The sequence below is a fragment of the Lethenteron reissneri genome, chromosome 46 (assembly GCF_015708825.2).
Source record: "Lethenteron reissneri isolate LAM-NWPU_2019-01 chromosome 46, ASM1570882v1, whole genome shotgun sequence".
In the NCBI taxonomy this organism is placed as follows: Eukaryota; Metazoa; Chordata; class Hyperoartia; order Petromyzontiformes; family Petromyzontidae; genus Lethenteron; species Lethenteron reissneri.
The window spans coordinates 11,392,139-11,419,903 of NC_083824.1; the positions used below are offsets into that span (position 1 = coordinate 11,392,139).

At 54.2% G+C, this 27,765-nt stretch overlaps 1 protein-coding gene across 2 annotated transcripts in view; it reads right to left on the reverse strand.

The window, feature by feature from the left end:
• LOC133354285 (monocarboxylate transporter 2-like) overlaps nucleotides 1–27,765 on the reverse strand; it is a 36,468-nt gene extending 8,703 nt beyond the window's left edge. The window contains exons 1-3 of one of the 2 annotated variants that reach the window (XM_061571016.1): nucleotides 27,609–27,765; nucleotides 15,171–15,410; nucleotides 4,647–4,790 (exon numbers count right to left, since the gene is read on the reverse strand). In XM_061571016.1, the coding sequence (XP_061427000.1) occupies nucleotides 4,647–4,790; nucleotides 15,171–15,387 (361 nt within the window). In that variant the 5' untranslated portion in view covers nucleotides 15,388–15,410; nucleotides 27,609–27,765. Of the gene's footprint in view, nucleotides 1–4,646; nucleotides 4,791–15,170; nucleotides 15,411–27,059; nucleotides 27,435–27,608 lie in introns of those variants that run through there. The other variant, XM_061571017.1, reaches the window with a different exon arrangement.

Consider the following 27,765-nt stretch of genomic DNA (forward strand, 5'->3'; position numbering starts at 1 on the left):
ACACGCGTGTTCCCACCACACGCGTGTTCCCACCACACGCGTGTTCCCACCACACGCGTGTTCACACCACACGCGTGTTCCCACCACACGCGTGTTCCCACCACACGCGTGTTCCCACCACACGCGTGTTCACACCACACGCGTGTTCACACCACACGGCGAGAGACGGGGAGATGTTGCGATGTTTCACCCCCCCCCCTCGTGCCCCCCCCTGCACAACCCCCCCCCCCCCCCCGTCATGAGGCCACAGTGGCTTCACGTAGCGTAGCGCAATTAAGTTGATTATTTACACATCCGAGCTAAATAATTTGGTCATTAACTTAGAGTGACAGAAATAATTACACATTTTTCTCCCCCTGCCCTGTGCCACATTCCTCAACGTCGGCGTGAAGCGAGGGGTGGATTTGGGACACGAACGGGCCGTTTCTTCACGAAGGTGGAAGTGTCAGAGGATTGCCGAGGGGTGGCCCAGGGGGACATCTTGAGTCGTGACCTTGTCCGGGATGGATGGAGGACCCGCATCTAACGGAGAGCCTCATGGCCTATGACCACCCGGCAGTTCGCGAGCACTGGGTCAAGCGAGCCTGACGCCGAATGTCAGAACCTCGTACAGACTTCGCTTGTGTTGAAGCGATGCTGCCGAAAGAGAAATCGCTCCAAGAAGGCCGTGGCTGCTGATGGGATGTGTAAAAAATAGTATGTGGAGGGAGAGATTGAGAAGGGAGGCGCGATGTGAGAGAGAGACAGAGCGGCGTGATCTCTGTGTGTGCCCTGGCCGTGCGCAAAGCCTGAAGGCCCCTCTCATCCGGTGGGCCACCAGAACGCGTGAGGGCCCAGCTGTTCTCTGAGGACCAGGGCGCGAAAACGGGCGTCACTTCGGATACCGTCAACGTTGGGAAGAGACGGCACGACGGGAAGGGGCAGCGCCAGGGGCAATGAAGGTTACGGGCTCGATCCCGACCGTGACGCCTGCTGCTGTATTTTTGGAGTTTGCGTGTCTCTCTCGGTCATCATCATCACGGTGGCTGGGAGATGTTGACTCCCTCGCCTGGTACGCAGGAGGTCGTGGGTTCGATCCCGACCGTGACGCCTGCTGCTGCATATTGGCGTTTGCGTGTCTCTCTCTCGTCCCGTGGCGGTCACGTGGATTTTTCTCCGAGTCCTCTGGCTTTAGAAATGATGTCACATGTTTCGTGCATTTGGCAGCTATAAAATTCCAATGATAAGCCACTTCCTTGAGCTATCATTTGTGGCCAGGTCGCTTATGAAAAAAATCTCTACAGCTCAGTGAGCCTTACCATAAAAAAACGATGCTCACACCCGCAGTCCCAACGTGAGTGGGGCAGAGAGCCCAATCTCCTCCCCGTCCCGGAACCCAGGAGCACTCAGTTCGATCTTCGGTCCGCGGAATTTCTGCATCCCCCCCGCCCCCGCGCCCCCTTATTACGGTTCGTATTACGGTTCGTGCCTTTTCCCGGGGCTCTTGTCAAATAAAAACAATAAAAATCTGCACCAGCAGCAAACAAATTGTGCTCTCAGATCACGTGGGGTCAGCACCTGCACAACGCTCCCAGCACGCGAGCGCTTCCCGGTTGTCGCGATGCAAGACCACGAAACGGAAACGGAGGCAACTCGACACGGCCGCCGTCTGTCAACGGCAATAAAAAAAACATTCCTCACTGCGGCACAGAAAGGTGTGCCAGTGGTGCGACACGTCCCACCAGTGGCACACCGGGCGGGAGAGGGGGGGTGCCGTGGTGTCAGCAGGGTGCCCCCTGGCGCGTCTCTCTCGCTCGCTCGGTGTGTGTGGGCATTGCGTGGTTCTTTCATTCGGCCACCACACAAGACGTGGATCAACACCGCCCTCCACCCCGTCTTTAGCCCTCGGCCTGCGCTCCCTCCTCCACCTTCCACCCCCGCTGCTCCCTGCGCTCACTCAGCACCGAGACTTTGCGCCGCTGTTACCCTCCCGACGCTTGTGTTGCGATCGAAACGCCGTGTTTTCTTTCATTATTTTTTCTACCCACGTGACTACCGAAAGAGCCAGAGAGTATGGATTCCTGCAGTCACGAAAGCTTCAAATCAAGACTTGCGTCTGCTTAACGCTTCCCACAGCCAGGCCTGGGAGTCGTTTCATTTGCACCTCTTCATCATCATCATCACCACGGTCCATGGGCAGATAGCCCCGTAGAGGTGTCCACCGCACTTTTCGTCATCTGCTTGCACGCTTCTTCCGTCTCGCGCCAACATGCTCCAGGAGTGGCCACGTCTTTCTGGCACCGATCTCTTACGATGTCGCCGTCAAGACGTTTCTCTGTTAGCTCTTCCTCTCTTTCCGGTTCCTTCCATTTTTCCCGAACAGCAACAACTACAACTACACACCTTTTATTTTCCTGCCATTGCCCATCCTACTATGGATGTGTCCTGCTGAATCCCAATCCTCTGGTCCCTCCCGAGTGCCGCGTGCACCGCACCGAACCGTGCACTTGCTCGTGCGCTCTGCTGTACGGGCAGACTCCCCGCTGCACTTTTTTACTCGAAACATTCTTTTGAGACCGGGAAAACGAACGGCCAAGAGTCAAACAAAATCAGAGTGATGACCGCACGGCGTTGGTCTGCGTCATAGTTCACCAAGCAAAAATAGCACAGGGAGTAGTCACTGCACGCTAGGCCGCGTGTCACGTGTGGGAATAGGGCAGTGTTCGTGATGACAGTAGTGTGTGGTGTTTAGTGTAGTGTATAGTGTAGTGTATAGTGTAGTGTATAGTAGTGAAGTGTGTAGTGTAGTGTATAGTGAAGTGTGTAGTGTATAGTGTACATTTATAGTGTAGTGTATAGTGAAGTGTATAGTGTAGTGTATAGTGTAGTGTATAGTGAAGTGTGTAGTGTATAGTGTACATTTCTAGTGTAGTGTATAGTGAAGTGTATAATGTACGTGCATAGTGTAGTGTGTAATGTACGTGTATAGTGTAGTATATAGTGTAGTTTACAGTGTAATGTATAATGTAGTGTATAATGTACATATATAGTAGAGTATTTAATGTACGTGTATAGTGTAGTATATAATGTAGTGTATAATGTGCACGTGCAAGACCTTTTTGGCATCGCTAGCACACCGCTGCCGTCTGCAATAATTTCTGCTACCTTCGAGGCTCGGTGGATTCTTTGGCCATCTACATTTTTGTCACCTTCGACTTTTGTTTTCCACGGTGACGGGACGACGCCGTTGTCGAGTTTCAGATTTGATGACAAAGCAAAAATCAAGAGTGCGTTGGCAGTGGTGGACGAAGCTTACGCACAACGAACCCATCAATAATACTGTACTAGAAACGAAACAACTTTAACAGTGACGTACGGATTCATATCGTTTTCCGGGTGAAGTGTGGTGAGGTTTTGTGGTAGAGCTTCAAGCCTTTCCACCGGACGCGCGTTTCCACACGCGCGCTGCCTTCGCTCTTCTCGCAGCGCCGGCGAGCAGCAACCGCGACGGGCTGCCAGTGCTGGGCCCCCTTCTGCGGGTGGCACGAGCCGCAACGGACGTGCAGCTTGATTTCTAACGACCATTAAGTTCTCAGGCCCCTTGCCAATCCACTGGCGGACGAAGCCCTCCCCCGTGCCCTGCTGGCCACGGGAGGTTGCTTGACCGTGCTTCGCCGCGCGCTGCCGAACGCGGCAAGGTGGAAGGTGGGGGGGGGGGGGGGGGCACCGTTTGGGGGGGGGGGGCACCGTTCGGATAACGTTCGGCACCGACGTTGGATTGACCTGGAATCGAAGCGTGGTCGCCAGTTTCATCAGAAAGCGGTGGGTCTGAAGTGGCTCTGCAGTGGCATCCATGGTGGGTCCTGGTTGGTTCCCGGGTGGGATTAGGGAGGGAATCGAAGCGAGGTTGCCAGTTTTGTAATAAAGCCGTGGGTCCGGGGTGGGTCCGGGGTGGGGTCCATTCAATTAATTAATTCAATGTATTTTACGGTATAAATTTGTAACAAAAGTAGTCATACCTATAAAATCAAGACGCATATAAAAATTAGAGGACACATTAAAGTAAAAGCTAAAAAGAAAAGAGGTCTCGCAGAGTTTCATGAACTGTTCGGTGCTCGGAGCCAATCTGAGGGCCGGTGGGAGAGAGTTCCACATCTTCGGCGCCACACTCGAGACGGCCCCAACTACTGCCCAGGGTGGGTCCTGTGTGGGTCCCGGGTGGGATGAGGAGGGAGGAACATTGCTCCGGGGCAAGTTGACTGCGAGACAATTCTGCCGTGACTCCAGCCACAGAGTGCATGTATGTGTGTGTGTGCGTGTGTGCGGGTGTGTGTATGTCCGTGTGGGGAGCGGTAGTGTAACGGTTAGCACAATGCGCTACGAACCCGGCGACCCGAGTTCGATTTCCGCTCACGGCCAACACCAGTGACGATTATCTGAAATGGTCCTGGGCCTCTCCCTCGGTCGACTCGGCCTCAAAGGAGTACCTGGTGCAGTGTGTAAACGTCGCCACTGGGGAGACAAAGGCGGTCGGGCGTGGTGCTGGCCACCTACCCCTTCGTGTGCCCTGCCGGCCTTCATAGGTGCTCGCTAACAGCACTTGCCCCAACAGTCTGTTAAGGCTACACGAGGGATCTTGTCTTGTGTGCGTGTGTGCGCGGACTGACCTCCAATGACGCCCACACAGATGTAGAGCTGCACGATGCTGGTGCAGAAGGAGGAGATGATCAACCCCAGGCCAGCGAGCAACCCCCCGATGATCACCACCGGGCGCGATCCAAACCGGTTCACCAGGATGCTGCTGATGGGGCCTGTGCACCAGAGAACACCGGCAGTTACATGTCCACTCCTCACCATCGGGGTCGTCGCCACAGTCACTGTTACCGGGTCGGAAATCAACGACCAGTTCCGAAAGTAGAATTTTGAGTTGAGCAAACGAAGAGCCCGGCCCAGGGCACGCTGGCGGCACGACGTCGCTCGGCTGGCCTGGGAATGCCGGGGAATTTTCATCCGAGGACAGCTAGAGTCTGTCGCAAGGGAAAGGGAGGTCTGGACCGCCCTGCCTGACATACTGCTGCCACGACCCTCGCCAGGACAAGCCGGCTGAGAAAGGAACGGACGAACGAGATGAGCAACCCCACGCTTTACCTCATCACCACCAGCACGCGTGACCTGCGGATCAACTGCGGTGGACCCATTTGTACTCCTGGGAGGACAGTGGTCGGGGTGGGGGGATTCAAGAAACTTGGCCCATTGTTTGAATTGCCGCGCCGCGAGATGGTGGTGGCAGCTCCCTCCGTCTCTCAGATAGAAATCTGACACTGCTACGTTTGCTGCTCTGGATATTCCTACACGTGAGGCATAACCGGCGTTGACCGGTTTACCACCGTTTTTGCGCGGTTACCACGCCACGACCCATTGTCGTTTGCGATAGACGGATCACTTCTGAAAAAATTGCGCTATTTAGCTCAGTGGGCCTCCTTACCCTGGTAAAATAAAATAGAAAATTGTAAATAGTTTTAGAACTTCAGTTTCATTTATTTGGTATAGCCCTGTGAGCCATTCGGCTCTTGAATCGGGTGCAACCGCAACAAACAAAAAACAAAAACATGAACCAGAAAACATCTTAAAGTGACTATGCGCAAACATAAAAATCCATGAAAAAACTGCAAAGTCTTCCAGAAAAAAAGCACCGTTCACCAACGCTGTGCAAAAATCCCAGTGGGATGCAAGTCAAACAACAACAACAACCACAAGACAACTTAGATTAAAGCCATCATTCTAACTCCGTACTACAACAAACAAACATGGCCAAACCGAAAAACGTTTTCGAAATCACCAAAATAACAGTGATCATTGGAACTGTGACCGAAATTTCGCAATAAACGACATAAACCACATGTACCACCACCAAACCCAAACACTTCATTAACGCTCGTAGAGGGGCTGGTAGTTGGGGATGCTATTCGGGCCTGGTGGTCGGTCACATGGCATTGGCCACGGAGTTAATGAGTCACGGCTGCTACGTTCTCACTCTGGTGATCCGAGTCTGTGGTTAGCCGGGTCCTGTCCTTTAAAAGGACATCTCCATTAACCAACTCCACCCCCTCCCCCAGTGCACTAATGAACATGAATGAATTATTAACATATTCTTGTTGAATCAGCATTAGTACTAAAAAAAAGCCATAAATCTCAGAGTGAGCCAGAGGCTGCAGGAAGGGAGATTAGTCAAAGCTGCTAATCCTCGACCTGGCTGCGTTTCCAACTCTCGTGGCAACGAACAAAAGAGACCTACATATGATCATGTGATTCAAGCTGTTCATTTTGGGTCACGGGGGTGGCAGTGCAGTGGTAGCACCCGTGCCTCGCAGCAATAAGCGCATGGGTTCGAGTTTGCATGTGCCCCCCCTCCTCTCTGCATTAATTCAAAACACCACTCCACGTGACTGTAACTGGCATTCGCCGGACATCTTAGTGCTGAAGAATTACCCACAAATCACTTAATTCGGATTGCCCGTAACAACGTGGCAGCCTTTTACGGAACCTTGGCGGGATCCTCCCGGGTGAGTCAGCGTCGTCATTAAAATGTTCGAACTCAGCGAGGACAAGTCGCCTCTGACCAATTTGACAGAGACGCGGCGGATTTCATCAGATCTGAGAAGCTAAGCGGAGTTTGAGCCTGGAGAGTGTTCGAATGGGCGACCAGTATATATGTATGTTGAACTTCTTTCACACCGTACGTAGCCAACCGCGCTTTGACGCTCCACGTCTTTTGCTCCCTGCCTCCGTCAACCCGCGTTGACCAGCGCGGTGAAGCACGCCCAAACGACTTCCACGGCCCGCACGAGGTAGGCGAACCCGCGTCCAGCGGCGGGTTGCCAGCGGTCTGCGCGTGGGCACAGTTGAAGCCCTCGTCAGGCAACGTGAGACCTTCGTGGGCCCCGTATCCTCCACGTGGACAGCGGCTGGAGTTTGAGCCCGCTCGCTGCGCTGCCCATTCCCTCGCCAAGCCAGGAGATGGCGACGTCTCGCAGGGCAGCGGGGGGCGGGGGGGTCACCAAATTCGCGTGTGATCCACCAACGCCCACCACCCCACTCGGTTACGCGGCGCCGACTCGCTGACGTTGATCGCCACGGTGGCCCAGGCTGTTCCCAAGCCCCTTTGTGGTATTGTTCCGAACTTTACGACCGTCTCAGTTGCAGTTGTTTTTGTCTTTCTGTAGACCCAGCCTCTGACTCGGCAATTTGTCCCAAGGTTTGCGGTCTGTGGCATCTGTGGGCAGCCCTACGGCTACCCGAGTGACGCTTCTCCGTGGGCATTTGGCGATACAGCCCTCGATGTTTTAAAGTTGTGACCGAACGAATTATCAAAGGGGACATTTATTGTATTGCCGATATGAAAAAAAATGTCTTATTTGGTGTTTGGACATATTTACACCTTGTATTATTGCTGGAAAGGGTAAAAAAAATGTATCCTATTACATTTTCATCACTGTGACCCAAATTGTGAGGGTATTCATTGGCCAGCACTGAGGTCTGCGTGTTAAGCCCTCGATGAAACACACGTTTCAAATGTTCCCATGGCCAGAGACTTTGATCGTCTCGGCCAAGTCGCCAACAACAACAACAACCAAACACCGGTCCCCTTTCACAATTTGGCGTTTGAACCCAAATGGCCTCGCCCAGCTGCGACGGCGCACAAAGACAAAGCCCGCGACTGCGGAGAAACAAACGTTTCGTCCCCCGGTGTCACGGCCCACTGCAGGAGGCCTCGACGGAATTCTGCCGGAGAGCGAGCCCACGGTGGTGGGGGGGGGGCTCCTGCGGTGTCTTGGCCGGGTTGGCTCCCCTGGCCGGGAAGTGTGTCCACACTTCACGGGTCCCCAACATCTCGGGGGAGATCTCCGCAATGGGAGAGCGGCCGCGCAACAAACTAACTTTTGCGCGCTTTCGATTTTCCCTTTTCCTGCGATCGCAGCGGTTGACGTATAAGCAGTAGGTTTGACCCCTTCCTGGCAATACAACAGGTGTCACGATGTTCAAACACCAAGCAAAAACCGTTTGCATGGAATCATGTCCGCAGCTTCTGTTCGCACGTCGTTTCTCTCAATCGCCTGCTTAACGTGGGGCCACATTTCTCAGGGACGCTCGCTCGCTCGCTGTGCCCATTCGTCTCGCTGCTCGTTTTCTTCTCCGAGACGTTATTAATCGGAATGTTTTCTACTTAGCACCATTCATGCCGGTGACATCTCACACATGCTGTAGGATTCATAACGAGCGCGGTTTTCGCACGGAGGCGTGGGGAAGCACAGCCAAGCGGGAAGGCAGCCAGAATTGGCGCCACCGATAAGTGCCCAATCTCAGTGGTCCTATATTGAGATGTTTAAATGATACCTTCATAATTATTCTACTAGACAAAGGTGATGAAACCGACTCGTGAACCTACAGGCCTATCAGCCTCTTATCTCACGTATAGAAATCATTCAGGAAGATCATGGGAACGGAATAATGCACACATTCGAGGGCACACAACCACGGGAATGGGTAGGGTTTAGGAGAGGTTTCTCTCTCAGCGACCACATGACATACGACGAATCAGATTCTGGAAAGATAAATGAATGTATCAAACACCATTACACCTCGCCGTTGTAGACTACGATCTCGGTGGAAATTGATGCAGTCATCCAAGCCCTCGTAAGCCGAGACCTAGATAACAAAAAAAATATTCGTAAACAATAACATCTCTCTAGAGAAACAGAAGAGCCACGCTGAGATTGCACGAGGAGAGTGCCAACGCACGGATGGTGGCGGCGCTTTGGCCAAAGTTATTCCCAGCGAAGATATACGGCAATATTTTCCGAAAGTTCGATTTGAGAAATAACGGCGCGGAATAAACACGGACAAAATCATCATTCACGGTCTCTGATTTGTCGACGACAAGCGGGCAACGTATCGTCCAACGGGAACTTAAACCGCGGGAAATGTGAGAAGACCTCGACAGAGGGGCGCGAAGGTCTGCCAAGTTGGGCTCGGGATAAAAAAAACATTAAAACAACGGGGTCACGTACGACGAGTAAGGCTCAACGAGCGGAGACCTCTCGTGGAGGGGGACACGAGACTGGAAGGCAACGCAGCAGAGTACAGACGGTGGGCGGGCGTTGGTGGCGGCCACCGTGAACAAAACGACAAGAGACGCGGATGAGAACAGCGTCGAGGACTTGAATCCGAAAAGTAACCTAGCAGCGTTGCCCCGGGGGGGGGGGGGGGGGCACATCTTTAAATCGACGCGGGGCTCCGATGAGCGTGGCCGGCTACGTGCGGCCGACGCGGAAGAAGTTCAACGCACGTGCGCACATAGTGCCTGCTGAGAAGTGCGGTTCAGAAACAACCGTTGGTCATCGACCGAACAAGATCGGACAAAAAAGAAAGTGAGTGAAAAAAAAACCTGGAAAGATGCGGGCTTGGAATTGCGTAGAGAGAGTCTGAAAGGGGAACGCGTGGATGGGAGAACATGCGTGGGTTTTAATAGTGGAATTAAAAGTGTTAAGAAACATAGGCTTGGGTAGGGAACACGTCACACGGAGTGTGCAGCCGAGGGATGACATGTGTCCACGAGAGGATGTCAAGCGAGGAGACGGAGCGATTACACGGGCTCGCGTGTTGGGGTCGAGCGTGGTGGTTATTATTACATCGTGGGATCGTGAGAGAGACGGTGATGGCCTGGGGTAGCATTTATCCAGCAGTGGATTGATGATGGCTGATAACGATGAACCACGCTTGCAATGTAAATAGGAAACCCAGATTTTCCTTAAAAAAGTCAAGTTTCAAGTCGGCTTTTATTTGCTTAACCGCGTGAAAACTCAACAGACCAGAATAGCCTCGTTTGCTCGACTGACCTGCGTCACCAAGAAAACATGGACCATCAGTACGTATGTACGTCGAACTTCTTTCGCGCCGTACGTAGCCAACCGTGCTGATCGGAGGTGGAATTCATTCCCTTGGGCTCTTGTCTAAAGCGCAATGGATCAAACCGCTTGGTTTTTTTTTAACCAACCGCAATTTTTAAAACAACGCTCCAGACTCCGCGGGACGTCAACACCCTCCAGGCGGGGAGGTGAGCTGCCGTGGGCAGGTAACCTCAGGTAACCTCGGGGCGCGTCGCGTGCGTGCCGAGGACTGCACGGGCGGCGTTGCGTAGCGGCAATCGCCACGGCGCTTCGCCGCGCCGCGGAGGGCGGCGTCAGCGGATTACGACAGTTCACCCCCGCGGGCTGGGAAGTGCGCGCGAGCGTAATTCGAAGGTGGCTTGTGCACGCGGCCTGTTGTAATCCCGCACTGTGGAGGCGAGAGTTGGTGGATCGTCACGCAAATGTCACCTTAAATGCAGGGCCGCAAAAAATGCAGACTTCCCAATCTGTTCCATCTGTATGGGGTAGAGTGTTTCCCCCCCCCCTCGCGCGCGGGGGTTTTCTCCGGCTGATCTGGATTCATACCCAAAATAAAAACACCGCAATGTTTACAGGACAACAGAGCTTGGGCAATGATTGCGCCTGACTGCTGCCCTTCCCGCTCGTCTGCGGTCCCCCCTCACGTCCCCGCGTCGCTCTCTCTCCTTGCGTCACGTTACAAGTTGAGATCATTGTTTAATCATTCGACTATTTACGTTTCCTTCACTGCTGTTTCTTCATTTTATTTGCTTTTCTTTTGTCAGTTTGGTGACCCCCCCCCCCCCGGTCCCTTGGGCTCCCCCCATGGCTACGCGAAATCAACTCTTGACTTCCTTTTTATTTTACACGCCAGAGAGAACGTCCCAATTGTGATCTCGCGTGGGATGAGACGGTGAGGCGCTGCGCATTGCTGCAAACGCAAGCTGGGACCAGGGTTCAAAGGTGGGCAAAGCGCTTTGTACATCCGCTGCTGCAGGGACTGTGGACTCTGCCGCCCGCCCGCCCACGATATCTGCAACCTATTTTAGCGACGGTGGAGGCCGTCTGCCAAGTGCTGATAGAACAACTTTCCACGATGGATTACGGAGAGCACTTAAGGGCCTTCAATTAACGATGACTGGGTCATAGTGGTGGTGGTGGTGGTACTCGCACATTAGGCAGGCATCTCTTCACCTCTTTAAATAAACGCAACGCTCGACGCGTATGGGGTTTTCTTTTTTTTAAACCAGGGCGAGTGATCACGTTGCACCCATGAACTTTTGTTGTTGAAAGTGGCCGTCTAGTTGGCATCGTGGAGGCACGGCGACGTTTGAGAGTGGAGGGCGGAGGCGTTTGGTGCGTTCGGGCGACGGGAACCCTCGGCCGACCCCGAGTTCATCTCCCTGCTGCGCAGGATTCGGGGACAATGTGCAGCATTTTTATTTTATTTTAACGGCCCTAACTGCAGCACCCACAACCGGTGTTGATCACCGATTGTACGTGTGGTTCGCTGTGCACTGTTCCGCCTGTCACGTGGGGTAAGGGGTGAGTCTTGGGCCAGGGTTTTTACAGGTGACACCTTGGTTACAGCCCAATCAAAGGGAATTTTTTTTTTACGACTAGATTCTTAACTCGACTTCACATCGCCTTGGCCACTGTGAGAGAGGCACGTGGCAATCCGCGCCCCGACGGCCTCGTTTATCAAACGGCGGCCGATCCCGGATCCTTGGCGACATCCACGCAGCTTGGTTCCATTCAGAAGGCGCGGAGAGGTTCGCCTTAAGTGTTGCGAGTCGGTCGATGGGACAGACGGCAACGTGGCCACGGGTCTCATCGCCGTCCAGACGTAGTGGTCGGGGGGGGGGGGGGGGTGAGGTCGGGCCAGACCAGCTGGGGGTGCTCGAGGAAAAGTAAACTTGGTGAGAACAATAAGGAGGAGTAGGAGGAGACCGTAGCGAGGAAAAGCACGCAGCAAATAACCTTGTGCATCACCTCGCAACGTGAACATCCACTACTGTATCAATCTGCTACAGTAGCCACGTGTGGGGGGCTCACGTTGCAGTCAGAGGAACAAAAGACCTTGGCGTGACTTTGAGATGCGCTCGCACGGCTTGTGTGTTTGCGGAGCCCGCTCAGCGGCGCGGATGAATACCAGCCGAGTGCCCGCCCCACTCGTGCAACTCGCACGCGAATGTGTCTGTGTGTGTGTGGGAGTGCACACGAGATTGTGTGTGTGTGGGAGTTAAAACGAGAGTGTGTGTGTGTGGGAGCGGTAGTGTAGTGGTTCGCCCACCGCGCTATGAACCCGGGGACCCGCGTTCGATTCCCGCTCACGGCCAACACCAGTGACGATTATCTGAACCGGCCCTGGGGCCTCCCCGAGGTCGACTCAGCCTCAAATGAGTACCTGGTGTGGTGCGTAAACATCGTCACTGGGGCGACAAAGGCGGCCGGGCGTGGTGCTGGCCACCCACCCCCTCGTGTGCCGTGTCGGCCTTCATAGGTGCTCTCTAACAGCACTTGCTCCAGCAGTCTGGTAAGGCCACACAGGGGATCTTTGTGAAAGCGGGGAGCGGGAGTGCAGCGGTTAGCACGCTGCCCTACGAACCCGGGGACCCGTGTTCGATTCCTGCTCCCGGCCAACATCGGTGACAAAGATGTGGGCCTCCCCTAGGTCGACTCAGGCTCAAATGCGTACCTGGCGCGGTGTGTGTAAAAAGAAAACACCGCCACTCGGGAAGACACCGAATTTCTGCGTTAATTGAACTTCACTCGCGGCACGCACCGCGAGATCAAAGAAGAACCACGTGGGGGGGACGCTGCGTCATCCGCCCGTGACAGTGCCCGAGAGTGGCAGCAGGAACGCCCTTGACAGTCATTCCAACAAGCAGATGGATGCTCTTTTGGCTAGTTCCCTCAAGAGGTGAATAACAAAACAAATTGGTGCGAATTAATGACTTATTAAAAATATTTTTCTACGTTTATGTCCTTTATAATGACCTTTTGTTGCGAAAAAGTTGACACTGGTGGTGTATGTTTTTAGGTGATGAGTCGAGTTGGAATGTCCGAAACACATCCCTATTTTTTTGTATTTAATGGAAAAAGCCATTCCGATTTACGACGATGATGATGATAATGAATTTTTTTACGAGGCATACAGCTGTTGACAAGTTTATGGTCACACCTAAAACAATATAAAATCCCACGCGCTGGGTGTGGGCCCGCAAAGTTATGGCCACGGTTACTCGTAGGGCAAGTTCAGCCGCAAGTCCTAAATGCCATGAAGCCTCAAGCGACACGCTCATGAACGTGCAATCCCCATTGGTGAAGAGCCCAGTTGTTTTATTTCCATGGAATGAGATGCCCAAAGCCAATGGTAGCGCTAAGCCAAAGGCAGCTTTAGCGCTCGTTGCAAACAATGTGCCAGTTATGAAAATAATGATGACAAAGATGATGATGGTGGTGGCGAAGATAGCGACAATTAAAATGACGCTGATGATAGCAGCAGCCGATAACGATTCACAACCCTAAATCCACCAACCCCCCCCCCCCCCATCTTGTGCCAATCCACCAACCCTTATCTCGTGATTAAGACTGCGCTTTACTTGCGGGAGGAAACTGGAGTACAGTAGTACCTGGAAGAAATCCACACAGGGACGGGGGGATAATTTTAAACATTTGCCAGGGGGTCTGCGTGGGGGGATGGCCACGTGGTTTCCCCCCCCCCCCCACGCCGAAAGGAGTGTCCTCGCGTGACCCACGTCAATCGTCGTTTCAATCATTTCGACACCCGGCGTTTCACAGAACGCTTATCGTGTTCGAGGACGCCGCTGCACATCACGACCCCGAGGATTGTAACATTGGAGCTGGCGCGCTTCATTTGACGCAACTTTGGGGCTCTCCGGGACCGCGGAGCGGAGCGTCGTGCGTTGCCACACTCTCTTCGCTCCGCACTCGCGTCAGACATTCGCCTGACACAAAGAAAGGAAACGTGGATATTTACGTTTCACCCTGGCAGTACGCGGAGCGTTTAAACCGCACTGGCGTTGGCGACTGTACTGGGGCTGTCACTGGTGGCTGCAAAGATCCCCCGTATAGCCTCGACAGACAGGAGGGGCAAGTGCTGTCAGCGAGCACCTACGAAGGCCGGCACGGCACGCGAGGGGGTGGGTGGCCAGCACCACCTCCCGGCCGTCTTTGTCTCCCTCGTATCGATGTTTACACACTGCACCAGGTACTCCTTTGAGGCCGAGTCGACCGAGGGGAGGCCCAGGACCATTTCAGATAATCCTCACTGTGGTGTTGGCCGTGAGCGGAAATCGAACTCGGGTCGCCGGGTTCGCAGCGCGGCGTAGCGCGCTAACCGCTGCACCACCGGTCCCCATGGCGTGCGACTGCACTGGGGCTGTCACGTGCACGGCATGGAGAACGGGATCAGGGGGGCGGGGGGGGGGGCGGGGGGGAGGTGCTGCGCCGCTATTTACGGAGCCGCTCGTTTGGGACGCCGTTGCATCATCGGGATTGACGCAATTGTGCGACTCCGTGTCGGCGTCCAGCAATTTGAGAAGGTGGAAACCCGACGGCGGACTGCGGCGGGCGTCAGCACGCGGGAGGGCACAGCGCGTCCCAGCACGCGCTTTGCCCCCCACGACCCTCGCGCCGGGCTCTCTGCTCCACCTTGTCCGGCCTCACCCTCTACGAGCCAGGCGGCCGCCACCGACGCCGACGACGACGATGCCAATTCACCAACAATAGCGAGGGCTCGATTCCCGGCTCGGCAGTTTGTGTGTTTCTCTCCCCCTGTGCTGCATGGGTTATCTCCGTGATTTCTTCCCACAACAATAATAATCTCGGTTTTCTTTCACAGCGCAATTCGCACAAAGCCTCAAAACGCTTTACATGAAGCTTACGTTGTGGAGAGACTTCACATTCCGATGTGTGCAGCGGAAATTTCCTCCCGTACGATTTCATGCGGGAGTCACTAAGTGTGGATCCCATTGTCCATGTGCACAAGTTACACCTGTTGTCTAAGCCACGGGCGACCGCGATGAATTCGCCCCGAGATCTGCGTGGATCGCACCGCCGCCTCCCAACACTGCAGCCGATGCCCATCGCGCTCGCGCCGCGTAAGGCGGCTTGCCACCGCACGTTCGAGCATTGCTTGGATAGCGAACGCCAGACCAGTGGCAATGGAAAGAATTTGACGACGGGCAACTTGGCCGCATTTAACGGACTCACGCGCGCCAGGCGCGTAGCGAGACTCACCGCCCGCGTACATGATGGCCAGCATGATGGAGGAGATCCACGCGATCTCGCTGTAGGAGGCGTCGAACACCTCCTGGATCTCCTTGTAGAAGACGGTGATGGCCTTGGGGAAGGCGTACGAGAAGCCGATGGAGATGAAGGAGCCAACGAGGACGGCCCAGCCCCAGCCCCCGTCGGGCGGGACATAGTCCAGCTTCACGTTCACCGGCGCCGGCATTGCGGCGGTGGCAGCGGCGGCAGCTGCATGCGGCATGGGGAGGGACAAGACGCTGGCGTCACACAAACTCTCTGGCACGTGTCGTGACGGGCGCTGCGAGATCGACACCGTGTCCGTCCGGTGCCTTCCGTTTGCCGAACGAACACGTTGCGAGGTCGCACTCGTTACACACAAGGTGCTCGCCACACATGAACCACAATGCCACCTTGGCTGATCGCGTCAAAGAACATAAACCATCGCGCGACACTCCGGTTAACAGCGCATCAACGTCTTTTGGCTGCTGGCCATTGAACAAAGACGGTCGCCGCATCACGCGCTCTCAGATGCGCTTTTGCGGCCGTTTGGAACGCTCTTCTGATATTAGGAAGCCACTAGAGCTATGCACTTTTAAATCATAAAGATTGAAAACTCATTTCTTTGGAACTGCTTTTTTATATTTAGCTTGTTTTCCTTCCCCCCGCACCTCCGATTAGCACTCTTGGCTACGTAGAGTGCAAAATAAGTCCAGCACATGTACACACGTACGTTACGCGTGGAGTGGTTTTCGACGCATCGCCGCCCGGGCGACTCCGAGCGCTCTACGTCGTCGCACCTCGTTGCAACATGGGTGAAAGCGCACCTCCCCCCTGCATCCGAGGCAGCCATTCCCTGTGGGCACATTGTGACCCAGCGCCTCGCCTGTAATCGGGACTTTAGTCTGCCAGGAGGGGGCAATGATTATTGCTGCTGTGTGTAATCCAAATAGAATAATTTTGCTTTTCATTTTTGGAATTTGGGAAAATGTTGAATGTGACACTGGGACACAATAGCCTACATCACGGAATCTTTAACATCGATTGTGAAGCAGACGGCGCGTAGTAGTATTTCACGGTTGACGCATACGCAGTCATAACCATCCGCACAGTCTGGGAAATTTGCATCTTTGTCCGGGTGGCAGGAATTTATTTGAGATCCAGTACTGGTTTTGTACTGAACGTTATCACCGGACACTGCACAGTGCTGATGAGACCGACGGAGACACGAGTCCAGATTTGCTCGGTGGGGAAAGGTGGCGACTCCATCTCTCGCTCCTGAGGTGGCAGCCTTCCAGACCGCGTCTCTGGGCCCTTCTCTCATCCTGTTGCAGATGCTCCTTTTTAATTCATTCGAACGCGGTCACTTCCTATCAGAAAACTGGGGTTGGCATTTTACGGTGCGATGAATACTTTACATTTGAAACCGTGATATGCTCTCTTGCCTCTCGTGTACTCTGAATATTTACATTTTAGAATGCTCCGAATATTTTAATTTGTAACAAAAAAGTGTTCTAAACATTTAAAGTTATTGAGCCTTGAGCTTGCTGCGTATTAAAAACGAGTGGACATAGGCCAGGCTGACGGCCGTGTAGCTACAGAAAATAACTCGTAGTATTGTACAGGCTTTGATTCGACCTATTAACCGAATTAGACTACCATTTGGATCATCACGCATCTGATCCCACAAACCAGACGACACTTAAACCCTTGCGACGTGTTTGAACTCGACAACCGAAAAAAACTGGCAGCAGGTGCGGTGATTCTGGGCTACGAGGATTGCGAATTCCATCGCTCCGTCAGCGAGCGGTGGTGCGTGAGTAGTGGACTCCCATCACACCTGAAGCTGCGTCGACCCGACCCATCTCCCAACCCTCCCACACGCTCAGATCTTTCTGAAAATCCACAGTATGTCGTGTTACCTCTATTACCCATAGGTGAGGCCGAGTGCATTGGGCGCCTTGGTGGCAAGATGTTACCTACCTCGCCTGGTCTACAGGAGGTCGTGCGTTCGACCCCGACCCTGACGCCTGCTGTATATTTGGAGTTTGCGTGTTCACTCTCCCTGTGGTCGCGTGGATTTTTCTCTGGGCCCTCCGGTTTTTCCCTCCACATTTAGAACCAACGTGCGTCTAGAGTATTTGGCTGCTCGTACATTTCCACACGATGAGCCATCTTCCTTGAGCTATCATCTGTTACAGCCACGTCGCTTCTGAAACAGAGAGCTACCGTTCAACTACATTGGTCAATGGGGCCCTTACCTGGTAAAAACGTAAATAAATAAATATAGTTTTCCCGTGTGAGAGTTGCTGGGAGCGCGGGGTTTAGAAACGAGCGCGCATGCCAAGCGCCTACGTGCGTGAACGAGTTTACACACAGCGCTAATATTAATCGCGGAATCCTTTCCCCCAAATCCGCTGGAAGACGGCCATGCATATCAGTGGGGATGGGGGGTGGGGGGGTGGAGGTCAGGGGGGGGGTTAGAGGGGGGCGGTTAAGGGGGGTTCGGTAAGGGGGGGCTTAGGGGGGTAAGGGGATGTTCATGAGAACTGTGGCGAGCGCACGCAAACATTCACTCGCCATTGTCCGAAGCAACGGGGCATCGCAAACGAGAGGACGGCCGACCCCTCACCCCCTCGCTGTGCTCCAGCCACGCGACTTTGAAACCGACGCGAAATACTTGGCAGCTCGCTCAGACGAAAAGGGCCCCTTTGACCTTGCAGCGTCGCTCACGTTGTCCGTTCAAAGTGAGCGACCGAACTTCGTCGACTCCCGCAGAGGTGACGCGGCGAGCGTTTGTGTATCGGCGGGCGCTGGACACGCCGTGGTATTTTCCATAATAAGATATTTTGGGGGGGGGGGGGGCGGTTCGATCGCATAAATATGAATGCGTCGTTAAACACGCCGCCACCCGACACAGCCAATTAGTAAGGTTGGTCACGTGAACAGAACGTGCCAATTCGTTGCTAGTACATCACACCGGCGTGTTGGAGAGACAATCCACAACATTCACGACGTTCCACCAGTAGCTACAATCGGCATCGTCGGGCGGCAGCCAGATTTTTGTTGGGGGAGCGGCGGTGCAGCGGTTAGCGCGCTGCGCTACGAACCCCGGCGACCCCCGAGTTCGATTCCCGCTCACGGCCACCGACACCGGTGACGATTGTCTGACCCGGTCCTGGGCCTCCTCTCCTAGTGCGGTGTGTAGTAAACATCGCCACTGGGGACACAAAGGCGGCCAGGCGTGGTGCTGGCCACCCACCCCGTCGTGTGCCGTGCCGGCCTCCACAGGTGCTACTCGCTAACAGCAATTGCCCCAACGGTCCGCTAAGGCTACACGGGGGATATTTGAACCTTATAGCGGTACCCCGGGGTTCCATATTACCCCGGCTCTCGCACGATGTCCGTGATGCAGTCATTTTTAGTCTGTTGATGGTCGGCGATGCGGCAATTGACTCATCTCGACGAGTTGTACACAATGCACCACCACGGTGGGTACCGCGAGCGTTCAGGGTTTCAGCGCAATCGTCCTCGCTGCGTTTCAACATCGTGGAGTAGCACTGATTTCGGATTGATTGGTACTCCAGTCGTGGAGTTTAATAAGTAACACCCCTGGGAAAAATGAGGATCATTTGTCTGTGTTTGTTTGAGTATCAGCAGGAGTTGGCATGCCATTGTATTTCGCTGGTATGCAGAGCCATGGGGCGGCACCACGAGATCTCGGGTGTGGGGGGGTCATTGTGACGACGACGACGATGACGACCACCAGCAGGTTACAAAGACTCTGGGGTTGACCTATGAGCCGACTGTTGATGACAGATGCCATCGCTCAGGGTGGTGGTGGTGATGTGGTGGGGGGGGGGGTGAAGTGTGGCCACCGTCAAAACCCGGACTCCGCCTGCTCAGCGCACACCCAGAACGGTTCGCGATTGTCCGTCCTAACACCACGGGCAGTCCCCCGGGTCGCCCAGGTAGAGCAAACAAAACGTTTCTGGCAAATGCCGATGGCTCCTCCTGCACTCCACAAAATGCCGGGGAAATCTCTCGCTCTGCTCCGCGGTTCCACCACGGGTGGGACCTTCCCAATGCCGTCCACTTGAAGGGACTCTTGCGTTCAAAGCGTCGTACGTGACTTCCACTCGGAACGCGCAACTGATGGCCACGTCCGTGCAGTTTCTACTGCTCCGGTAGGGGGGGGGGGAGAACAATTTTTTTTTCTAAAATAGAGAAAAAGTTCAAAACAGTTGAGTCAGGCACTCGACTACCTCCGAGTTTAGGAAATCGAAATTTCGCTGTGGGTGAAGCAGTTCACATTTTAGTTAGCACTCCAACATTTTGATTGTTAGAATCATGCGTTTAGAACATTGCATCACAATACAACACTCAGCAGAGATCCATCGCTATGTTTGTACACATCAGGAGTTTTAGGGCGCGATGTTAACTACCTCGCCTGGTATACAGGAGGTCGTGGGTTCGAGTTTGCTTGTCTCTCTCCCGCTGGTCGCATGGATTATTTTCTCCGGGTCCTCCCCATTTCAAAACATGCCTTTAGACTATTTGTCTGCCATAAATGTCCCCGTGATGATGAGACACTTCGTTGAACTATCATGTGTGGCCAGGTCGCTTCTGAAAAATAAGCTAATATAGCTGAGTGGGCCTCGTAAAATAAACTTCGATTTTTTTTTCGTGATTTTTTTCTACCTTTCCTATACTTTGTACTCCTATCGTGTTTTTATATTGCTTGTTGTTGTCGCTTCCTCACCCGTGCCCCTACTGGACAGCTGTGGAACAAAACGATCTTCATAGCGCATCGGATTCCTCCTCCAGCACGAATAAAGATTCTGATTCACACCATTGCATTCGGCTGCAGAGTGTCAGGTAACGAATATACTCGTGAGCAAAAATTACCCAAACTCAGCCATGCCCCGTGCGACGTGCGGCCGCAGTGCTCGTGTGAGAGAGGCTGTCCACGCACTTTGAAAATCAACAAAACCGTGGCGCCCCCACACACCGTGGCTCATCCACACACCCGGCTGTGTCCGAATCACAATCTCGCCAACAGAGACAAAGATCCCCCGTATAGCCTTCACAGGTTATTGGGGCAAGTGCTGTTAGCGAGCAGCACCTATAATGGCCGGGCACGGTACATGACAGAGTGGGTGGTCAGCACCACGCCCGGCCACCTTTGTCTCCCCAGTGGCGATGTTTACACACCGCACCAGGGACTCATTTTTTAAGCTGAGTCGTCATCGGAGAAGCCCCAGGACCGCTTCAAATTACCGTCACCGGTATTGGCCGTGAGCGGGAATCGAACTCGGGTCGCCGGGTTCGTAGCGCAGTGCACCAACCGCTGCACCGCCGCTCCTCACGGTTGGCAGCGCCAACAATCGCCTCCGATTAGCGCGGTGGAGCCGCGTACGGTGCGAAAGAAGTCCAACACACATGCAGCCAATCACACTGCTGGTCACACAAGAGCAGCTCGTGCACGTCGAGCAGGTGTGGGTGGCTCAGCCCAAGCGGAAGGAGTTCAAATACTGGCCGGGGGTTGACTCAGCCCATCGGTGCCTCCCCGGGGGGGGGGGGGGGGGTCGATAAAATAGCAACCAGTCCTACTATTTGGTTGTTTCTGTAAAGTCACGTAGGTAAAAAATAAAATAAATAAAAACAACTACATTAAATCACGACGTTTCGGGCGCAACACAAGTGTCCTTCTTCAGGTGGGGACAGCGTAGCGAAAGCACAACCGCTTAAGTGTGTGTTTTATTTGATTTTTTACCCACGTGACTTTACCGAAAAAAACAAAGAGTATGAATCCTTGCAGTCACGAAAGCTTCAAATCTGGGTACCAGAGGAAGAGCGATTCGTCTTGCGTCTTCTAAGTCGTGCGTCGAGGTGGGCTGGGGGGGGGTCATCGCTGATCTTCACGAGGGAAGAGTCCTCGCTCAGCCCGGGGACATTGCGTCTCGGGTGATGTTTGTTTGTTTGGAGCGAGGCGTCCGCTTTGTGCTCACGAAAATCCATCGCGGGGCCACCCGAGACTCGGGTGTTCTATTTTGAACCCAACCACGGACAAGGTCGTCCACGGTGGTGGGGTGGCTCGAAGCTCGGAGTCAACTCCGACTCGAGCCGCGGCTCCGATTAGACACGGTTGGCTACGTGCGGTGGCGAAATAAGTTCAACACACAGCACACGGTACATACACACACACACACACTACATACACACACAGTACATACACACACAGTACATACACACACTCTACATACACACACTCTACATACACACACACTACATACACACACTCTACATACACACACTCTACATACACACACACTACATACACACACACTACATACACACACTCTACATACACACACTCTACATACACACACACTACATACACACACACTACATACACACACACTACATACACACACACTACATACACACACACTACATACACACACTCTACATACACACACTCTACACACACACACACTACATACACACACACTACATACACACACACTACATACACACACACTACATACACACACACGGTACATACACACACACTACATACACCCACTCTACATACACACACTCTACATACACACACACTACATACACACACACTATATACACACACTACATACACACACACTAGATACACACACACTACATACACACACAGTACATACACACACGCAGTACATACACACACTACATACACACACACTACATACACACACACACACTCTACATACACACACACTACATACACACACACACACACTACATACACACACACTACATACACACACACTACATACACACACACGGTACATACACACACTACATACACACACACTACATACACACACACTACATACACACACACTACATACACACACTCTACATACACACACACTACATACACACACACTACATACACACACACTACATACACACACACTACATACACACACACTACGTACACACACACTACATACACACACACGGTACATACACACACACTACATACACACACACTACATACACACACACGGTACATACACACACTACATACACACACACACTACATACACACACACTACATACACACATAATACATACACACACACTACATACACAAACTCTACATACACACACACGGTACATACACACACACACACTACATACACACACACTACATACACACACACACGATACATACACACACACTACATACACACACACGGTACATACACACACACAGACTACATACACACACACTACATACACACACACACGGTACATACACACACACTACATACACACACACGGTACATACACACACACTACATACACACACTACATTCACACACACACTACATACATACACAAACACACTACATACACACACACACTACATACACACACACTACATACACACATTACATACACACACACACGGTACACACCAGAGGTGTGGACTCGAGTCATGTGACTTGGACTCGAGTCAGACTCGAGTCATGAATTTGATGACTTCAGACTCGACTTGGACTTGCATAACAATGACTTTGTCCCACCTCTGAGGTGTGGACTCGAGTCATGTGACTTGGACTCGAGTCAGACTCGAGTCATGAATTTGATGACTTCAGACTCGACTTGGACTTGCATAACAATGACTTTGTCCCACCTCTGGTACACACACACACACACGGTACACACACACACCGTCCACTCCACAAGATTCGTCGAAATATTCTCCTCCACTCCATCACACAAATTTTGTCCACTTGTTGTATTTTACAACTAAAAATACTCGACTCAAGTAACAGGAAACTTGGTTTTGGAAAAAAAAATGTGCACGTCGGTCAATTCTGCAACGCACAACCCATGCTGTCAAGGTGTCTGTGTCACCAAACAGCTGACACGCAAGCTCGGCTTCACTCGACCATGCTGCACGCCACCTACACCCAACACACACACCACCCCACCCACACCCCACCCACACACACACAGCAGCGAGCCTTGCCTCCAGGGTTGCCACCTGAATCCCGGACAACTTCCTGGCTCGAGGCCAATCGCTCAAAATTGGAGTGAGCCGCTTGGAGAAGGCAGCACGCTGCTTGTGTCGAGTGAACCGGGTGGGGATGCATGTACGGTGTTGTGAACGTCTGTCGCGCCGTACGTAGCCAACCGTGCTCATCGAAGGGCGCGGGGCAAGGACAATAAACTAAACACACACATCAGTTCTAAAGAAGTGAGTTTTCAATCTAGAAAACTAATTTATTGAAAATATTTTTTTAGTGAAGACAGAAGAACACGAGGGTGCGCAGGACAACGCGTAACGGGGGTGCTGTGCCCCCTCCGCCCCCATTCCATTACAGCTGCTAACACGAGCACCACCGCTCCCTAAAGAGAAAGGAGGGAGCGAGTGAGCTGCCGTGCAGATGCAGCCTGCGAGCACGCACACGGGGGTCCACTGCTTGCTGCGGAGTCCCTGAACTGCGGCGAGGTCACGCACGAGACGAGGTGACCCTGAGTCAGGGCAGTGGCTTCCCGCAGGAGGCCGAGCGTGGAGGGAATTGAGCTGCTGCGGGTTGTTCGGAGCGCTGGATCCAGCACGGGGCGGTGCGTGGAATCGATCGAATCTCACTCAAGTCTCTCAATCCCCGTTCCGCAACTCCGCATCTGGGGGACAAGCGCGCGCCCGGGGCAACCAGAATTGAGGCCGACGTGACGAACCCGCTTCACGCGGCCGTCATTTGATGCCTCCGTGCTCGACCGACTCAGTTCCGCAGCGCGCCGCGCCCACGCACCGCCCTCGTCCGCTGAACCCCGGAACGCGCCACGTGTTCTTCCCGCGCCACGTGTTCTTCTTCACGGCTCCATGCGCGGCTGATCTCACCCCCCCCCCCGCTCACTGCTACGCAGTTGCTGCTGGCACAGTGTGAAAGCCCCCCCCCCCCCCCTACGAGACTACCCGGGCTGGTCGAGCCTCAGGTACCGCTTCTGCGGGTTTGCGAGTTCTGGCAATTGCGCCAGTGACCAGGACGCGCACACCCCCCACGCACCCCACGCCCCCCACGCGCGCAGCCTTCCCGCTCGCCAGCGCCAATACCCAGACAGAAGGGGCCCTTTGTACCCAGAGCGCAACATTCCTGTGCGGCAAGGCCGCTACACTCAACAGGCACAGCAGCCACGGCCAGCCACACGCCACACGCAGTCACAGCCCCATACACACACAGCCCCATACACACAGCCACACACACACAGCCCCTACACACACAGCCACACGCAGTCACAGCCCCATACACACAGCCACACACACACAGCTCTACACACAGCCCCACACACACACACACAGCCCCTACACACACACAGCCTACACGCAGTCACAGCCCCTACACACACAGCCACGGCCAGCCACACGCAGTCACAGCCCCATACACACACAGCCACGGTCAGTCACACGCAGTCACAGCCAGCCACACACAGCCCCATACACACAGCCCCATACACACACAGCCACGGTCAGTCACACGCAGTCACAGCCAGCCACACACAGCCCCATACACACAGCCCCATACACACACAGCCACGGTCAGTCACACGCAGTCACAGCCAGCCACACACAACCCCATACACACAGCCCCATACACACACAGCCCCTACACACACAACCCCTACACACACACACAGCCCCTACACACAGCCGCTACACACACAGCCAGACACACAGCCCCACACACACACAAAGCCTCACATACACACAGCCCCACAAACACACAGCCCCACACACACACAAAACGTCACACACACACAGCCTACACACAGCCACAGCCCCTACACACACAGCCACACACACACAGCCCCTACACACACAGCCCCTACACACACAGCCAGACACACAGACAGCCCTACACACACACACACAGCCCCTACACACACAGCCCCTACACACACACACAACCTACACACACAGCCCCACACACACACAGCCCCTACACACACACAGCTCCACACACACACACAGCCTACACACACACAGCCCCACACACACACAGCCCCACACACACACAGCCCCTACACACACACAGCCCCACACACACACAGCCCCACACACAAAACCTCACATACACACACATCCCTACACACAGTCCTACACACACAGCCCTACACACACACAGCTCCTACACACACACAGCCCCACACACACAGCCTACACACACAGCCCTACACACAGTCCTACACACACAGCCCTACACACACACAGCCCTACACACACACAGCTCCTACACACACACAGCATACACACACACAGCCCCTACACACAGCCCTACACACACACACACAGCTCCTACACACACACAGCCCCTACACACAGTCCTACACACACAGCTCCTACACACACATAGCTCCTACACACACACAGCCCCTACACACAGCCCTACACACACACACAGCTCCTACACACACAGCCCCTACACACACACAGCCCCTACACACAGTCCTACACACACAGCTCCTACACACACATAGCTCCTACACACACACAGCCCCTACACACAGCCCTACACACACACAGCTCCTACACACACACAGCCCCTACACACACACAGCCTACACACACAGCCCCTACACACACAGGCGTTTGTTCCCTCCCCGGGAGTCCGTGGCTGGGGTCACCACGCGACTCTTCTCGGGCCTTGCGGCCGCGTCGAGGAAGAGCCACACAGACAGCAGCAGCAGTAGCACGTGGTGGCACAGGCTGCGGTACGGATACCGTGCAGGATAAGTGATGAAGGGGCTGATAGCCCCCTGTGGGTTCATGGCGAGTCACCGCTTCCGACACTCTCGATCAAGATTGAGTCACGTATAAGTTGTCACAGCTAGGGGAGGTGGTGGTGGGGGGGGGTCTATCCTGCCACCTGCTTGAAGTTGGAGCCTACGGTGGCTTTTGGCTCGTTGTCGCGGCTGCCCCTGGGCAATAATAACTGGCACAGAGGCGCTACTTTGAGCTGGCGATGGTGAATGTTCAGGAATGTTTCAAATGAAATCAGAGGAGCCCGCTGGCATTGGGCAGGAGGGGGGGGGGGGGCACGTCTAGAAATGACGATAGCCGGAGGTCGGGGCGAATAATGACGGGAGCGACAGCCAAAGAAAGGGGACACGGCCGAGATTGCAATCAACTCCTTCTTGCCGATGTTGATCGACAGCTACTTTGACGTCCAGGCGGGTCAAGCCACAGACGTCCGCGGCCACGAGCACCAGCGGAGCGTCCCGAAGTGACTGATTCTGGAGCCCGAACCCCGCCAGCCCCTTGCCCAGGCCGCTGTCTCTCGCAGCAGCTCCTCCTACATCGGTGGGAACTGACAGTCCAGATGGGTACACAGCTGGGGACAGGCTTCAGTGGTGGACATTCCACGTTCCTCTGGAGGAAGGCAGTCCCTTAGTCGAGGTACCAAATCTGGACTTGACACAATGGGGAACTCATTCTAATGCCCTCGGGTTCTTCTCGGTAGTGGCGGTGATGATGATGATGGAGCGAAACTACAATGGCCTCTGCATTTAAAACGTTCCATGTGTGTGTGGGGGGGGGGAACAGATCCACGCACGCCTCGTGTTAAACGCGAGTCCAACACTGTACCCGAGCCGCACTCAAACACTCTGCAGAGTCTGGCTTCATCAACACGAGGGAATGTGAATTCCCGTACGAGACACATCCCACACGACTCGACTGACGGAACGCCAGCCCCCAGCAGCAGCAGCGAGAGTTACGTTTGTGAACCCAGGAAACTACAACAGCAGTAAACTACAACAGCGACACTCTACAACAACAGCGCCTGTGAGCCACACACGTGCCCTTACCGGTGGTCACTTGAGTAGTCTCAGCAGCAGCAGCACGCTGTGCGTGCTGAATGGGAGGTTGGGTGGAGGGTGAGGTGAGGGTGAGTTGGTGGAGGGTGAGTTTAGGGTGAGTCGAGTCGAGGGTGAGGTGAGTGGAGGTTGGGTGGAGGGTGAGGTGAGTGGAGGGTGAGTGGAGGGTGAGGTGAGTGGAGGGTGAGTCTAGGGTGAGTCGAGTCGAGGGCGAGTGCCGGGGGTAGTGAATGGGCAGAGCCGATTGGCGCTTCTGTTTTGTACGACTGCCCCGCTGCGCCCCGCACTCCCAACGCTGCTGGGTGGTGATGAAGGTGGTGAAGGTGGTGGTGATGGGGAGCGCGGGCGTGGGGGGCGGTAACGACCGGGGGTGGATGAATGAAGATCGACGCCGTGACACGAGACGCACGTCAGGAGCGGGGGGGGGGGGCGCACCCCGCGGCACAACGCGACGCAACCGTTCCCCGTGCAGTCCGGCACGTGCGCGTGCCCGTGGGTGGGGGTGGCGCGCACGTCCAGGTGTGACTCGAGGTGACTCACGGTGAGTAGCGGCAGCGGTAGCAGCAGCAGCAGCAGAGGCGGCTCTCTCTCTCTCTGGCTCTCACTCTCTGGCTCTCTCGTGCAATGGAGCTCTATCGGGCGCGTCCGTTGACTCAAAACGGCCACTTTTATTCCACCCCTGTAACGCACGGGGGGG